The sequence below is a fragment of the Rhineura floridana genome, chromosome 21 (assembly GCF_030035675.1).
Source record: "Rhineura floridana isolate rRhiFlo1 chromosome 21, rRhiFlo1.hap2, whole genome shotgun sequence".
In the NCBI taxonomy this organism is placed as follows: Eukaryota; Metazoa; Chordata; class Lepidosauria; order Squamata; family Rhineuridae; genus Rhineura; species Rhineura floridana.
Window position 1 is genome coordinate 5,063,813 of NC_084500.1, and position 16,957 is coordinate 5,080,769.

A 16,957-nucleotide genomic window follows, 5' to 3' on the forward strand; every position below is an offset into this window, starting at 1 on the left:
GTGGTAGAAAGATGGGTATAAATATTTCATTTTTGTTTTGTTCTGTTTCTCTGGTCATATGGGAAAAACAATGGCTTGCCTGAGCAAGTCCTCTTAGATCACTCATTGTACACGTATGACGTAACACTGACCCTTGGTAGCAGTTATATGTTTACGCAGCAGTGAATGGTACATGCACACATTTCCTCTTTCAACAAGCCTTTTAGGTTGAGACCTATCCCAGTCTGTTAGAATTGCTTAATATGTTTTTAATAATGTTTTTAACCCTTTTTAAAGTTGGTTTTTAAAATGTTTTTAACGCTTTTTAAATTTATTTTAAGATTGTTTTTATGATGTTTTAAAGTGTTTTTAGCGCTTTGTTTGCCACCCTGGGCTCCTGCTGGGAGGAAGGGCAGGATACAAATTAAATAATAAATAAATAGCGAAGGGAAACCCTCACCAACTGCACAGCTCCAGTCAATTGTTGACTATTGTGTCAGTCCCTTGCGGTAACAGTGTGATACTGAATCCAGCTCTCTACCACCAAAGGTATATACAATGAGCTCAGTAAACTGCTCCCCTCCCAATCTTTTTCACTCAGGTTCTGAAGTGGCCAGAATTGAAGGCAAACGGAGAGCTGCTGACAGACGTCCTGGTGAACAACGTAGTCACGGACCCCACCTTCACTTACCTGGTGGCTCTGACTGACGTAAACATTGCCGCAATATGGAAGAAAGCCTAGCTGTGCTGGCTCGGCCCCACACCAGGAGCCACATTTTTTCCCATCCGCATTTCAGTAGTGCAGTATTTGTGACCGTTCTGAAAATAATCAGGGTGGGGGCGGGGCGGGGATTTAAGTTCATGTGAACGAATGCAAGAAATTCAACTAAAGGGTTGGCTAGAACCCTGTGCTGTTATTGCCAATACCCACTCCTGTTAACTGTGACTTTGCTTTATTGGTGTTTTAAGTGTATTTGTTTTATAGAAAGACAGTATTTAATAAAACTTGATAAAGCTAATTAAACTGCTTTTTAAATTGTGACAGATGAGAGAGGTAACAGTTTGCTGAACACTTTCTTTCTAGGACTGTATCCTTCCCAATCCTGGATACTTAGGGAAATAGCAATATATTAATTAAAACTGACACACACACATCAAAATTGGAAAAGTTGTAGAACATCCCCACTACACATACTTAAACCTAACCCCAACTGACTTGCACAGGATTTTAAGAAGTCTTGTACTTTTTGCGTGCACTTACGTGTTTTTCCAACACCCTCTTGTACCTAGGATTAAGACAAAGAGTTACTTCTGTATGTCTCAAACACATGTGCTCCGTTCAGGGTTAAAAGATGACTTCAGCAGGATATTGTACATCCTTACTGACAGTTTTGGTCTGCGTGAGAGAATGGGCAAAGCTTGAGCAACAGTGAGACAAGGTATCTGGAACTTAGTCTGAGCTCGTCTCCGGGAGGAAGGCAGGAAGTAGAGGGGTGGGCTCTGGAGTGAGTGGGAGGAACAACCTAGTTGAGGATATTTTCCTATAGGAAAACGAATGATGGACACATTTATTCCAAGAAAACAACTGTGAAAAATGCCAGCTATTTTAATTACTAATCTTTTCAAACAACGCAACTCAGCTGAAAAGTAAATAAATAGGCAGCAAATAAACTAAACTAATGGGATCTTATGTCAGAACACACATTTCTTGGAGGCTACAAAGTCATTCTAAACGTGCTATTCAATAGTCTGCTATACATGAAAAACTATTATGCATTTACATACTAAGATGGCATGTGGTGCTATTCAATTCCTTCTTGTTTGTCTTTGATGGCAACCTGAAAGAGAGACAAGATTACTACTATTATTTATTACATTTATATCCCACCCTTCCTCTCAATATGTGATCTAAGTGTCTAACAGAAAGCAACAACTTTTTTTGGAGGGGGGAGGAGGGAACAAAAGGGAAAAACGCCCACGCTGCCAATTCAGGCTCACACAGGAAAGTAGGGCTTGACATGAAGCCAGTTTAAGAGCTCCTTTCCCGCTACCCCCCCCCCACTGCAGTTAACCCCCTTTCCTTGGCATGAGACGAGAGCGATTAGTTTCCAAGTGGGTTGCATCCCAGACTTAGTTTAGTTGCATCAGTGGCTCCACTGCCACAGCAGAATTACAAAAGGAGAACAGCAGGGCTCTAGGCACCCCAATATTGGTTTCTCTCACTCCTCCATGGCAAACTGAACCAGCTGAAATTCCCTCTAGCACCACATCTCTTAAAAGGCTACTGCTGACCTCCTTTGCAACCAGGTATCCAGAAGAAAAAAGGAGGACACATGAGCATCATGCTGTATGATCCTGCCTGCCCGTTGAAGATCGTGTGCTGCACCCGTTGGAAGCAGTTGGTGGGAACTTGGAAAAGGACCTTCTCAGCTAAGGCACCAGGATGCAGAACTTCCCCTGTCCTGGGCGATTTGGTCTAGTCTCATTGTTTTCTGACTTTGAGGGAGTTTTTATCTCACTAGGCCTTGGCCTGACCTCTATGGCAGTGATTCCCAAACGTTTCCCCCCACAGACTGCTTTAAAATTGCTGACTGATTCCTCCCCCCCCCGCCCATTGCAGCAATTGTAAGGCTCTGTGCTAGATGCTGTATGATTTTCAATTGTATTTTCATTGCTTTTATTTCTTATAGATTATATTTGACGGTATTGCAATTTGTAATTCTCAACGGCATCAGATTCTACCCTGCCTTAAGGAAAGCTACAGATATACCAGAGTCCAATGCAGGGCTGTGGAGTTGGAAGCAATTTTGGGTGGAGTCAGAGTCGGTAGAAACGTACCGACTCCGACTCCGACTCCAAAATAAATGTTGATTGACAATTTTTTTAAAATATAAATTCAAAATGTCAAAGAAGCTTCCCATGAAGTCAGCTGTAGTTGAGCATTTCACCATAACTCAAGATGGAAAACATTTTGTGTGTCGGTGTATGACACAGGACCCAGATGAAGACAAATGCTGTGATGCCAAGATCAGCGCATATTCAGGCAGCGATAAAAATGCTCCTACGAGAGCTTCCAATTTAAAAAGACATTTACAGCCCTTTCCAGGGCTGTAGAGTTGGAAGCAATTTTGGGTGGAGGGAGTCAGACAGTAGAAAAATAGAGGAGTCGGAGTCTAAGGTTTGGCATACCGACTCCACAGCCCTGGTCCAATGAATTGGAATTGGTCACTTGCCAGGAATGCTCTTTCTGGTGGGTGTGCATGAAGTCTCCAGAATACAATGAGTTAAAAACCTCCCAGTACCTAGGAGAGGCCAGGGGTATGTGAACTAAACTGCAATTCCCTAAGATGACTCCACCACCAGTTTCTGTGGCCAAGAGCTCACCAAAGGAAGAGAGGAAGATGAACTGCCACCTGCCCAAAGGTTAAGACAGGCTGGAGGTTTCCTGCCAGTCCACCAGACAGAACACTCCATTCTCTAGTTGCCATGCAAGAGGCTGCCAGAATACAATAGGGCTTGCCCAAGCTCCCCACCCCCAAGTCCACTTGGGAAGGCTAGTTCAGGTGGCCAAAAACTATTCTGCTGAAGCATATTTATCTATCGTGTAATGCCTGAGCAGAGGCCCACGGACCGACTCAAATCTCCAAAAGAACTTTAGTGGAACGTGCTGCCAATGCTGGCACTGCCCTGGCAGAATGAGCCCTAAAGTTAAGCAACGATGGCAGACTGTAGAGTTGGAAAGGTTCCGAAAAGGGCAACCAGACTGATTAAGGAGATGGAGCAACTCCCCTATAAGCAAAGGTTGCAGCATTCAGGGCTTTTTAGCTTAGAGAAAAGGGGAATAAAAGGCAATATGAGAGAAGCACATAAAATTCTGGAGCTAATGGATAGAGAAAGGGTTTTCTCCCTCACAACACTAGCACTGGTCAGCACTCAGGCTGACTTGGAAGATTCAGGACAGACCAAAAGAAAGGACTTGAGGCAACGCATAGCTAAATTATGGGATTTGCTTCTACAGGAGTCAATGATGCCCACCAACCTGGATGGCTTTAAGAGAGGATTAGACAAAGTCATGGAGGAAAAGGCTAGCAGTGGCTACTAGCCACGATGGTTATCCTTGGTCTCCGTAGGTGGGAGCAGAATGCTTCTGAATGCCAGTTGCTGGAAACTGCAGGAGGGGAGAGGGTTCTTGCGCTCAGGTCCAGCTTGCGGGCTTCCTTAAAGAGGCATCAGGTGAGCCTCTGTGAAGACAGGATGCTGGGCTAGATGGGCCACTGGCCTGCTCCAACAGGCTCTTCTTACGTTCTTATGCCTTACAAGCTTTAGCAATGCCAGCCTGAATCCACCTAGCCAAGGTCAAGGACCTTATGGCCCCAGTGTAAAGAGACAACGAGGCAAACAGATGCACTGTTTCCAAATTTTCCAAGTTTTACAGGCACAAACCTTTAAGGCTCTTCTGATGCCCAGTTTGTTGCCATACCTATTCATATGGGTGGCAGGGATGAGGACGAGCGCTTGAGATCTGTGAAGGTATTGATTTTAGGAGGGAAAGGTGGATCAGGTCTAAAGAACACACAGGGGGCCTGATCTGGAGATTCTCCTGGCTGATGTAATGGCCACAAAGAGCACTTTGAGAAAAAAGAGTCTAAAAGGAATAGTCATGAGTGCTTGGAGTGCCACATGTCTGCTCCATGTTGGAAGGCTATCGGAGGATTTAGTAGCGATGCTCCTCCAAATCTTTACATTGGGGGGGGTGCCCCTAGTGGACTGTGTCTCCCTATCAAGAGGAAAGATAAAAGAGCTGATCTTTGCCTTTTAAAGGGGGTTCCATCCTGGAAGTATCTCAAAACATCTCCTATCCCTGGGCTTTGATAGGTTGTATCAGGAGTTCCTGAACTGCTTCATTCAGGTGATCCATGGCACTCTGAAGAACCGTGAACACAGCAGCTGTGAACATCAGGCACGCTGGCTGCTCCATCATACTTGGAACCTGGTGGCCCACTCAGAAGGTGAGTGAGACAGAACAGAAGGGACAGGAGGAGGCAGCACTTGAAAGGAGTGGATTAGCAGCAAAGTTAATGAGAGGCTAAGTTGAATCGTGAGTCAACAAATATCATACAGCATCTAGCACAGTGCGTTACAATTGCAACAGGCAGAAACTGTCCACCAAGACTCTCAAGTGATTTTCAAGTGGTCCATGGGGGGAAAGTTTGGAAACTCCTGAGTTCTGTCATGTCCCTTCCTCACTAAGGTGGTGGTGGTAAGTTAACTTGTCTGCGGGTCTGCACACCACGCAGAGAAGTGAAAACTCTCTGTCAAAGCTCAACTTCACACCCAATCCACAGCCGGGAGGAATCGCCCTCCTCCTGACATGCCACCCCCACAAAAAAGCAATGCCAAGACAATGTGAAATGAGGCAGCTTACCTGGAACCTCTCCTCAAGGAGGGAGAGCTCACTGATGAGATCCGTGATGGCGTTTGTGAAAGCTTCTTGGGGACTGTAATCGGGAGTGGTCTGAACACGAATGATGATCTTATGCTCAAGGGGATGAGGGACCTTGTATCCTGCAAACAGCACCTGAGGGTCTTTCAATAACTGTCTGGGGGTGGGGGGTGAAGGAGGAAGAAATAAAAGACACAGAAATTATACCATTGAACGCATGATTTGCTTTGCTGGATCAGATCAATGCCTTCGGCCTTCTCTGCGTTACACATTTCAAGCAGCATCGTACACTTTGAACGGTCACGGTTTCCCCCAAATAATCCTGGGAAGTGTAGTTTGTTAAGGGCGCTGAGAGTTGCTAGGAGACATCCTCCCTTCATTTCCCCTCAGAAAGCTGCAACTCCCCAAGTGGTTTGACAATCAACTTCTCTTCCCAGGGAATGCCGAAATATCATAATCATCATGTACACAAAGACTACAAAGGTGGCCCAATGCAGCGGGGAGAATGAAAAAATCTGGTGCTGTGTAAGGATATAACCTGGCTGCAACATCAGCAAACATGAAAGCTCGAAGGGACTGGAAGGGGGTGGCAACACATTGCTGCCAAGACCTTTAACGAACGTGACACAAAGTCTCCTTTTGCCTTCCCACCAGCTGGTGTTGACACGCTTGCTTTCAGCAATTCGGTTAGTCAGAAATGCTTAGCAGTGTCCAATACATTCCATTTCTCAGATTCAGTATGCTGAGGGTTCCCATAAAAAATCTGGGGAAGATCCACTGAGATTCTGTCCGGTGTTTGGCAAAAATAAACACCTCACTGCCTCCTTGCCCAATTTGCTGCTTTCAAATAACCCCATCAAAACTGTGCCGTAAAACAGCCATTGTTACTCACGACTTAATGATATTCCCGAGTGTGTGATCTTCTTTGTTGATGGTAAACAGGCAGGCATTGGGTACTTTGGTATCCTTATTTATTGTAATCCTGGAAGCAGAAAGCAAAGCAGAGAAAATGTACATGCCAGCCAATGTAGACATTTCCCTTGCATCGGGGGCCTCCTCCTGTGTCCTCCAAATCCGTACTTCTTCACCTCTTCCCTCCCAAACTCCAAATCATCTGACCCATCTGTCCCCCACTTTCCTCACTTGATCTCTCCAGCCCCAGACAGCCTCTTCCCATCCCTACCTCCTCCCTCACCTCCTCTGCCCTCATATCAAGCTGCCTTATGAAGAGCAAGGCATTGGTTGATCTTGCCCAGTCTAGCCTTTGGCTCCCCAGAGTCTCAAGCATGGGCGTCTCCCAGCCCTGCTAGGCTGGGATCTTTTCAAAGCAGGGGTGGGGAGACTCCAGCCCACAAGCCAATCTTGGCCTTTCTGGGGATCCAACTTGGCCTTCAAGGTCATTTCTTCCAAACCATGCCCACCTGTCTTAAATAATAATCCTGCTGAGCATTGCTTTGAGAAATGAAGCAGAGCCCTGCAGCTAGCAGGACTTGATCCACCGCTCAGCAGAAGGTTTCATCCTGCTGTGTGTTGCTCCACCAGCATGTTCCCCACAGCAGACCCCTCTCCCCACCCGTGGGTCAACCTTGACAGGTGGGTGGGACTGCCCACATTATCCGTCACCTGACATCACACAACTGCAGATGGGTGGCCCTGCCCACCTGTCCAAGGTGCCCACAGGGGTGGGGGGGAGATAAAGATCTGGCCTAACAAGACAAAAGGGTCTCCCCCCTCCTGTTTGAATGGGAAATACAACATGAATCCTGCTTACGTACAGAGCGCATGCTCTGACAGAAGCTTGTCTTGTGCAGGCAATTTTCTACCCAAAGTGTGATGCAGCCTAAGCACCACCAACTCCTCCTCACAAACCACACCCGGCGCCCACAGACTTGAGCAGAGGAGAGGTGGCGATTAGGAACTCTACGCCTCAGGGATAAATGGCCTGAGCATGCACAGCATGGGCCCGCTTCACCAGTAAAGGCTCTCTATATTTAATAAGGTGATTTTACCTGCTTGTCACCCTCCTCCACGGTCAACATAATTTCAGTTTTCTGACACTTTCATAGAGTGGGGAGGGCGGCTTACGGGCTTCCCTTGGTGAACTGACTTTTATACTGTATGTGTTTGTGTTTATGTATACGTATATTGTTTATGTATTTTGCCTTGTAAATTAATTTAATATGTTTTTATTGTGTCTTTTGTATTCTATTGTAAACCACTTTGAGATCTTTTAGATAGTAAGCGGTCTATAAATGGAAATATTATTATTATTATTGTCTTATACAGTCAGACTCATGTGCCCATCTAGCCCTGGACTGCTTATTCTAGCTAGAAGTAGTTCTCCAGGGATGCATGTCAGCCCTACTTGGCGACGCCAGGGATTGAACCTGGAACCTTATGCATGCAAAGCAGGCGCCATACCACTGGGCTACATCCCTCCCTAAGTAAGCTGGCTCACACTGAGTCAGACTGGTCCATCTACCTCCACACTGTCTGGCAGTGCAGTGGCTCTCTCGCGTTTTCTCTTTTCCTTCACCTGCCACCTAACTCTTTTTATTGGCAATGCCAGGAAGACAACCCTGAGGCTTTCTGCATGCAAAGCAATGGCTCCACCACTGAATGACAGTCTCACCCAATAGTCCACCTAGCTCAGGACTACCGACTCAAACAGGCAGCGGCACTGTTTCAGGCACAGAGGCTTAACCAGCCCTAGCTGGCGATGTCGGGGACTGAACCAAGCAAACCAGGTGCCGCCATAGGCATCAATTCCAGGAGGGTAAATACTCCAAAAAGATAATCATACGTAACTGGAAAGATGGGAGCACGCATGGTTTTCACTATACAAATGAGGGCAAATAGTGCCTGCACATTTTGTCTCGTATCACAGGTTCTACAAATGCTAGAAACTTAAAATGGTGGCATTCAATGCTAGTCCTACTCAAAGCAGACCCACGAAAGATGACAGACATGACTACCTCAGATTCAATCATTTCAGTGGGTCTAACTCTGAGTAGAGAACATCAGTTGAAAATAATAAGCATGACTAACATGGGTCACTCAGCCTCAGAGGAAGGCAATGGTAAACCCCCTCTGAATACCATTTACCATGAAAACCCTCTTCATAGGGTCCGTCCATTTCAATGAATTTGCTCCGAGTAAACCTTTGCTTTACTTTTATTTATTACATTCATATCCCACCTTTTCTCCAAGGAGCTCAAGGTGACATACATGGTTCTCTCCCATCTCATTATACCTCCCCAACAACCCTGTGAAGTATGTTAGGCTGAGATACCATGACTGGCCCAAGTTCACCCGGTGAGCTTCATGACTGAGAGTGGGTATTTGGACCCTGGTCTCTCCCAGGTCCTAGTCTGACAGTCTAATCTAACCAATACACCATTGTTCTTCAGGCTTAGCTCTCCAGATATTGTCGGACTACAACTCCCATCAACTCCAGCCAGCTTAGCCAATGGCCAAGGATGATGGGAGTTGTAGTCCAACCACACCTCGGGACCCAAGGCCGAAGAACAGTGGTCTACAGCACACTGGCTCTCTCTACTCGAATACAACCCATATTATCCTGTTTTGAAAATGAAGGTTGTACTGTATTCAACTAAGTCCTACTCAAAGCAAACTCACTGAAATGAATGGAGTCAAGTTAGGTCTATTATCTTCAATGGGTCTACTCTGTGCAGGGCTAGCGCTGACTACCACCCTGAAAACTGGGATTCTGGTCCAGCCATGGACGACGAAGGACCACTGAGGACCCGCCCCCACCCGACTTGCAGCCCCCCCACTGCCCAGGCCCACTTTTGGCTTTCTCCCTCACTCACTTTTTCTCCCCGTCGAAGAGCAGGAAGGACTCGAAGGCCGGCGGCGCGTTCATCGCTCCTCGCTCGCTCGCGGCGTCTCCCGAGGCAGCAGGAGCAACCGCTTCCGGTTGGAGCCCCGCTTTCGTTTCCGGGTGGAGCCGCTCTTCGCTTCCAGGTTCACCGGGCGGCCAGAGTCGAGCGAGTCGCCATCGCGTCCCTACTTCGCCCCGGCGCTCCCCCTAGCGGCCAGTGAGGGAGGAAGCGCGCTTCGCTGCCTTCTTCCCAAGAGGCTGAGTTTACCTCCTCCTAGCGGGCTGCGGCGGTATCGCAATCTCTCGCCACGCACATTTGTTCCCCCCCTTCAGCTGAGCTTCAAAAACCAGATTTAAAATCAGAGTGAAGTGTTGTTTAAACGGTGCTTCTTTTTTTCCAAGTGTGTTTCTGAGTTTAATGTTGCTAGGTGCCTTGGACATCAAGTATGGGGTGGGAGGGGGAACTTTCATAGAATTTTTAGGGATCTCAAAGACCATCTAGTCTAATCCTCCGCAGATGCAGGAAATCTGCTGCAACAGCATCCATGCTAAGTGGCCATCCAACCTCTGCTTGAAAACCTCTATAGCAGCCTTAAGGATGTCCCTTTGACCACTTTTACCACGCTGGCTGTCTCTCTCTAAGTCCTTCAGACTTGGAGGACTCTATCACAGAGGTCCCAGTTAGACCAGAGTCTCCCCTGTTCCACTGGAGAGAAAAACGGATGGAACAGATTTGGTCCCTTTAATTGAAAAGGCATCTTCCAGTGACAGCGGGGCTGACAACTGAGATCCAGCAGCTGCTACTATCAGGGCATTTTTAAAAGAATTGCTACAAATTTCCATTTTTTCATTCCAGTGGCTTGCACGTGGAAGCCTCTCTACCACGTAAAAGACCTGACATTTGGGTTGAGGTGAAAGTGGTTCAAACAAAAAACAGGGAGTGAATAGAGCCTTGTAAATGTTACCAAGTTACTAGCCTAGTAAAATTCTTACTAGTTTGCCCGCCCACCAGTAAATACATAAAATTAAAAAGCAGATTAAAATTAAAAACATCTGCTTATGATCCATGCCCTGCTGTAGCAGAAATCTTGCAAAAAAAGGAAGATACAGAGAACCAGAAAGCACAATGTACAGGGAGACAGATTTTGTTAACAAGTTTTTCAGAAAGATTGGCGCCTTGTAATAATACCCTAAGAATTATTTTGTAATGTGCCCCTCGGTTCTACTGTTTCTATTCAATTTCGCTAAAAATTTCGTACCTCTAGCCAGTGTTTCAGTGGCTTCCAATCTGCATTTGTGTTATTAGTTCATTGATTACATTTTATGTGTCCATTTGTGACCACTGGGTGTCCATTTGGACACACAACTATTACTTTAAAAATGCATAGCAGGAGTTTCCATATTGTGGTCCGTGGACCACCAGAGGTCCCCAAGCTTCATTCAGCTGTTTTGTGGTATGTCTGTCAATTTGTGGTAGAAGGCAGGAGACGGCACATCCGTCACATGAAGTATTCATGCTGATTGCTGGTACTTTATTGCTTTGTTTCTTTCATTGCAATTGTATTGCAATTTGAATTCTATGGAACCCAAATCATAATCCAATAAAATACAATATATAAGAAATAAAAATACAATTAAAAATCATGCAGCGTCTAGCACGGTGCATTACAATTACCGCAACAGGCAGGAAGATCATTATGTGATATCCACCAAGACCCTCAGCAATTTTCAAGTGGTCCATGGGGGGAAAAGTTTGGGAACCCCAGACTTATAGAACCGGAAGGGACCTCAAAAGGTAGTCTCCAAAGGAAGATCGTAATAAACCAGTAAGGACATTTACTTGGGAGTAAGTCCCCTTGAGCACAGTGGGTCTTGCATGCAGAGTAAACATGCACTGGATGGTGCTAGAAGGCTATGATGCAAATACACCCTTGTTTTGGAATACATCCAGTTTATTCCTGGGGGGGAGGGTGGCTTGTTGCTTTTGCATGAATATGGATGGAAAATATCAGGCAGGGGTGTAGTCGTCCAATGTCACAAGGGGTTGTAGACCTCTTACATTTTTGGGAGCAGGATCCCAGTTGGGTCCCTATATACAAGCCAATCAGCATGAAAGGGGACCATGTGAGCCACTGAGAAGAGTCTTCTCACTTAGCTAACAACATGCTTCCTTGTCCTTTTGTGCTGATTGGAGCCAATGACCAGAGACAAATCAGTCACTGATAAAACCTCCTCTTTCGTGCAGATGGGCTCCTAAGGTGAGTGAGAAGTGAGTTTCATGGCAAAGTGCCTTGGTCTCCCAAATCCTAGTCCCACACTTGCCTTCATTACAGAATTCTTACACTCAAAATGTTTCCGGCAACGTTTAGTCCCCAGATAGAAAGCCTGAGAAGGGAACAGGAGCCTGTGCACACAGCCGTTTTATTCTGGTTCTATAATTCTTTAATTGCAGAACAGACAGTGAATCCTGGGGATGTGGTGTGCAAGAGACCTTTGCATTTCTGAATTTGCCAGTACACTACTGGTATCAGGCAATGCACATTTTACTAAGGGATTATAGAAACCAGGATGTTGGGGTTTCTAGTCATGATGACTAGAGCATGAGCTCCAACTTCATCTGGGGCTCTTTTCCAGGTCTCTCCCCCCCCCCCGACTCAGAGGATGGTGTTGACAAGGGCAAGGAGGGCCTTTTCGGTTGTGGCCACTTGAATACTGCTGAGGGTCTTGGCAGACCACGTCATGATTGTTGTGCTTGTTGCGGCCAATGTGCTGTGCTAGATGCTGCATGATTTTTAATTACATTTTAATCGCTTCTTTTATTTCTTATAGATTATGTTTGATCGTGCTACAATTTGAATCCCCAAAGAAGTGATAAAAATATAATTAAAAATCAATATGGATATTTAATGCGACGGACCACCTCTAGCCACAAATCCACAGACATGCCTTGGACCCCCTCAATGAAGCTTGTGGATCACTGGTGGTGAATGGACCACAGTTTGGAAAAACCCTGGTCTATTGTAACCTTAAGGCTACAATGCTAGGCACTTAAAATTAGGAGTGAAGCCTTAAGGAGAATTACCTCCAGGTTTACATGTAGAAGTGTGATGTTATCTGTAGCTCATTATTATCATCAGGAATCTATAGTTTTTGGTTAGCCAGCCTCTACCGGCTTTTCTTCTCCTAATGATCCCATCACATGGCGAGTATGCTGGCTTGGCTACCATTTAAGAGAGTGTTGTGATTAGAAGGATTTATAAACTGCTAAAATAAAAATGGAGAGCCAGTGTGGTGTAGTGGTTAAGATGTTGGACTATGACCTGGGAGACCAGGGTTCGAACCCCCCCACAGCCACGAAGCTCACTGGGTGACCTTGGGCCAGTCACAGCCTCCCAGCCTCAGAGGAAGGCAATGGGAAACCACCTCTGAATACCACTTACCATGAAAACCCTCTTCATAGGGTCGCCGTAAGTCAGGATCGACTTGAAGGCAGTCCATTTCCATTTCAAAATAGAAACAATAATTTTAAAAGGTGCTCTGAGCACCTTTCAGTAGTGATGTCCAAACACCAGCTGGCAAGGAGTATATTCCCAGTTGGGTGCTGCTTCTGGAAGTTTCTCCAATGACTTTGCTGGTTTGGCCCTGCACAGCCACAACAACTTTATCATTATCATCACATTTACATCCCATCTTTTCTCCAAGGAGCATGCGAACATGGTTCTCCCCCTCTTGATGTTATCGTCACAACAACCCTGTGAGGTACATTAGGCTGAGCTACCTTGACTGGGCCAAGATCACCCAGTAAGGTTCATAACCTCGGAGCTAAGAGTGATGAAGCAAGAAAGGAGACGGCTTGAGTGCAAATGGAGGCGAACTCCCGACGGCTGTAATTATGCTCTTGTGAAGGCCTCTACCAAACGTTATGTGAAGGCAGTGAGGGCAGCAAAGAAGCAGTACTTTGCTGCCTCTATTCAGTCATCTTGTAACCGCCCAGCGGAACTTTATAAAGTTGTCCGGGGACTTCTACACTCTGGTCCTCCGGATGCAATACAACCATCGATAGCCCGCTGTAATGTTTGCGAGGCACTTCCAAGATAAGATCACTAACATCCGCCGGGACCTTGACTCCAATATTGTAGCAGTTGAATCTAATGAGGTGTCCAGAACACAGTCTTGTCCGGTTTTATTGGATGAGTTTCAGTTGGTACAGCTCGAGGATGTGGACAAGGTGCTCGGACAGGTGCGGGCGACCACTTCTGCTCTGGACCCCTGCCCCTCATGGCTAATAAAAGCTAGCAGGAATGGAACAGCCGGTTGGGCCAAGGAGGTGATTAATGCCTCTTTACGAGAGGGAGTGGTCCCACTCTGCCTGAAACAGGCAGTGGTGAGACCACTCCTAAAAAAGCCCTCCTTGGACCCTGATAATTTTAACAACTATAGACCGGTAGCAAATGTTCCATTTCTGGGCAAGGTTCTGGGGCAACTCACGGACTTGGGAATTGGAGGCACTGCTTGGCAGTGGCTGCACTCCTATCTTGGGAATTGCCTCCAGAAGGTGATGCTTGGGGAGCATTACTCGAGTCCCTGGGTACTCCAATATGGGGTCCCACAGGGTTCAGTCATCAGGAGTTTTGGAGTGCGTTTTCAGCAATATGCTGAAAGGAGTCAGTGGTCGTGGTGCACGTTGGCACCAACAACATGGGGAAATGCAGCCGTGAGGTCCTGGAAGCAAAATTTACGTTGCTAGGTAGGATGCTGAAAGCATTTCTCTGAAATGCTACCGGTTCCACGCGCAGGACCAGCCAGACAGGCCCAGCTTCGCAGTCTCAATGCATGGATGAGACGATGGTGTCGGGTGGAAGGGTTTGGATTTGTCAGGCACTGGGGAACATTTTGGGACAAGCCAGGCCTGTACAAAAGGGACGGGCTCCACTTGAACCAGAATGGAACCAGACTGCTGGAACTTAAAATTAAAAAGGTGGCAGAGCAGCTTTTAAACTGACTGAGGGGGGAAACCCGACAGGAGCTGAGAAAGGTCCGGTTCGGAATAAACCTCCCCCCTGGGATAAAAACCAAAGAAATGATGAAATTTTAAAAGGGGTAGGCCTAGAAGTAGGCATTGTGAGAGCAGGGGCACAGGATATAAATTCAGAAGAGCAAAATTACCACAGGCCTAACCACAAGTGCCAAAGACACTTGAAGAGAGACACTGCTTACAAGTGCCTGTACACTAATGCTAGGAGCCTGCGAACCAAGATGGGAGAACTGGAGTGCTTGGTCTTAGAGGACAGCATTGATATAGTGAGCATAACGGAGACCTGGTGGAATGGAGAAAACCAGTGGGATACGGTTATCCCTGGATATAAACTATATCGGAAGGACAGGAAAGGACGTATTGGTGGCGGAGTCGCTCTATACATGAAAGAAGGCATTGAATCCAGCAAGCTCGAAACCCCAAAAGAGGCAGACTCCTCCACAGAATCGTTGTGGGTGGTGATACCGTGCCCCAGGAGGGACTTAGTACTGGGAACGATCTATCGTCCCCCTGATCAAAATGCTCAGGGAGACCTGGAGATGAGATATGAAATTGAGGAAGCATCCAAACTAGGAAATGTGGTAGTAATGGGTGACTTCAACTACCCGGACATAGACTGGCTGCATATGTGTTCCAGTCATGACAAAGAAGCAAAGTTTCTAGATATTCTAAATGACTATTCCCTAGACCAGTTGGTCATGGAACCGACCAGAGGGACGGCAACCCTAGACTTAATCCTCAGTGGGGACCGGGACCTGGTGCGAGATGTAAGTGTTGTTGAATCGATTGGGAGCAGTGACCACAGTGCTATTAAATTAAACATACATGTAACTGGCCAATTGCCAAGAAAATCCAACACGGTCACATTTGACTTCAAAAGAGGAAACTTCACAAAAATGAGGGGATTGGTAAAAAGAAAGCTGAAAAACAAAGTCCAGAGGGTCACATCACTCGAAAATGCTTGGAAGTTGTTTAAAAACACTATATTAGAAGCTCAACTGGAGTGCATACCGCAGATCAGAAAAGGTACCGCCAGGGCCAAGAAGATGCCAGCATGGTTAACGAGCAAAGTCAAGGAAGCTCTTAGAGGCAAAAAGTCTTCCTTCAAAAAATAGAAGTCTTGTCCAAATGAAGAAAATAAAAAAGAACACAAACTCTGGCAAAAGAAATGCAAGAAGACAATAAGGGATGCTAAAAAAGAATTTGAGGAGCACATTGCTAAGAACATAAAAACCAACAACAAAAAATTCTATAAATACATTCAAAGCAGGAGACCATCTAGGGAGACGATTGGACCCTCGGATGATAAGGGAGTCAAAGGTGTACTAAAGAACGATAAGGAGATTGCAGAGAAGCTAAATGAATTCTTTGCATCTGTCTTCACAGTGGAAGATATAGGGCAGATCCCTGAACCTGAACTAACATTTGCAGGAAGGGATTCTGAGGAACTGAGACAAATAGTGGTAATGAGAGAGGAAGTTCTAAGCTTAATGGACAATATAAAAACTGACAAATCACCGGGCCCGGATGGCATCCACCCGAGAGTTCTCAAAGAACTCAAATGTGAAATTGCTGATCTGCTAACTAAAATATGTAACTTGTCCCTCGGGTCCTCCTCCGTGCCTGAGGACTGGAAAGTGGCAAATGTAACGCCAATCTTCAAAAAGGGATCCAGAGGGGATCCCGGAAATTACAGGCCAGTTAGCTTAACTTCTGTCCCTGGAAAACTGGTAGAAAGTATTATTAAAGCTAGATTAACTAAGCACATAGAAGAACAAGCCTTGCTGAAGCAGAGCCAGCATGGCTTCTGCAAGGGAAAGTCCTGTCTCAGTAACCTATTAGAATTCTTTGAGCATGTCAACAAGCATATAGATAGAGGTGATCCAGTGGACATAGTGTACTTAGACTTTCAAAAAGCGTTTGACAAGGCACCTCACCAAAGGCTTCTGAGGAAGCTTAGCAGTCATGGAATAAGAGGAGAGGTCCTCTTGTGGATAAGAAATTGGTTAAGAAGCAGAAAGCAGAGAGTAGGAATAAACGGACAGTTCTCCCAATGGAGGGCTGTAGAAAGTGGAGTCCCTCAAGGATCGGTATTGGGACCTGTACTTTTCAACTTGTTCATTAATGACCTAGAATTAGGAGTGAGCAGTGAAGTGGCCAAGTTTGCTGATGACACTAAATTGTTCAGGGTTGTTAAAACAAAAAGGGATTGCGAAGAGCTCCAAAAAGACCTCTCCAAACTGAGTGAATGGGCAGAAAAATGGCAAATGCAATTCAATATAAACAAGTGTAAAATTATGCATATTGGAGCAAAAAATCTTAATTTCACATATACGCTCATGGGGTCTGAACTGGCGGTGACCGACCAGGAGAGAGACCTTGGGGTTGTAGTGGACAGCACGATGAAAATGTCGACCCAGTGTGCGGCAGCTGTGAAAAATGCAAATTCCATGCTAGCGATAATTAGGAAAGGTATTGAAAATAAAACAGCCGATATCATAATGCCGTTGTATAAACCTATGGTGCGGCCGCATTTGGAATACTGTGTACAGTTCTGGTCGCCTCATCTCAAAAAGGATATTCTAGAGTTGGAAAAGGTTCAGAAGAGGGCAACCAGAATGATCAAGGGGATGGAGCGACTCCCTTACGAGGAAAG

The 16,957-nt window shown here is 45.9% G+C and overlaps 2 protein-coding genes across 4 annotated transcripts in view; one reads left to right on the forward strand and one right to left on the reverse strand.

Annotated features, from left to right (window-relative positions):
* LRWD1 (leucine rich repeats and WD repeat domain containing 1) overlaps window positions 1–983 on the forward strand; it is a 56,624-nt gene extending 55,641 nt beyond the window's left edge. For 2 of the 3 annotated variants that reach the window (XM_061604581.1, XM_061604580.1), the window contains one exon: window positions 581–982. In XM_061604581.1, the coding sequence (XP_061460565.1) occupies window positions 581–721 (141 nt within the window). In that variant the 3' untranslated portion in view covers window positions 722–982. Of the gene's footprint in view, window positions 1–580 lie in introns of all 3 variants that reach the window. The other variant, XM_061604582.1, reaches the window with a different exon arrangement.
* Window positions 984–1,569: 586 nt separating this feature from the next.
* POLR2J (RNA polymerase II subunit J) lies at window positions 1,570–9,419 on the reverse strand. The gene is made up of 4 exons (XM_061604585.1): window positions 9,256–9,419; window positions 6,315–6,404; window positions 5,405–5,579; window positions 1,570–1,817 (listed from the first exon to the last, which is right to left on the reverse strand). Exons 1-4 carry the CDS (start codon window positions 9,306–9,308, stop codon window positions 1,782–1,784), a joined length of 354 nt encoding a protein of 117 aa, XP_061460569.1. The 5' UTR covers window positions 9,309–9,419; the 3' UTR covers window positions 1,570–1,781.
* Window positions 9,420–16,957: the final 7,538 nt, after the last annotated feature.

Excerpts from the sequence above, each read along its gene's own strand:
- POLR2J (XM_061604585.1), bottom strand. The coding sequence starts at position 9,308 with ATGAACGCGCCGCCGGCCTTCGAGTCCTTCCTGCTCTTCGACGGGGAG. Across the intron at positions 6,405-9,255 it reads CTCTTCGACGGGGAGAAAAA|GATTACAATAAATAAGGATA; the intron begins GTGAGTGAGGGA and ends TTCTGCTTCCAG. Across the intron at positions 1,818-5,404 it reads TCCTTGAGGAGAGGTTCCAG|GTTGCCATCAAAGACAAACA; the intron begins GTAAGCTGCCTC and ends TCTCTCTTTCAG.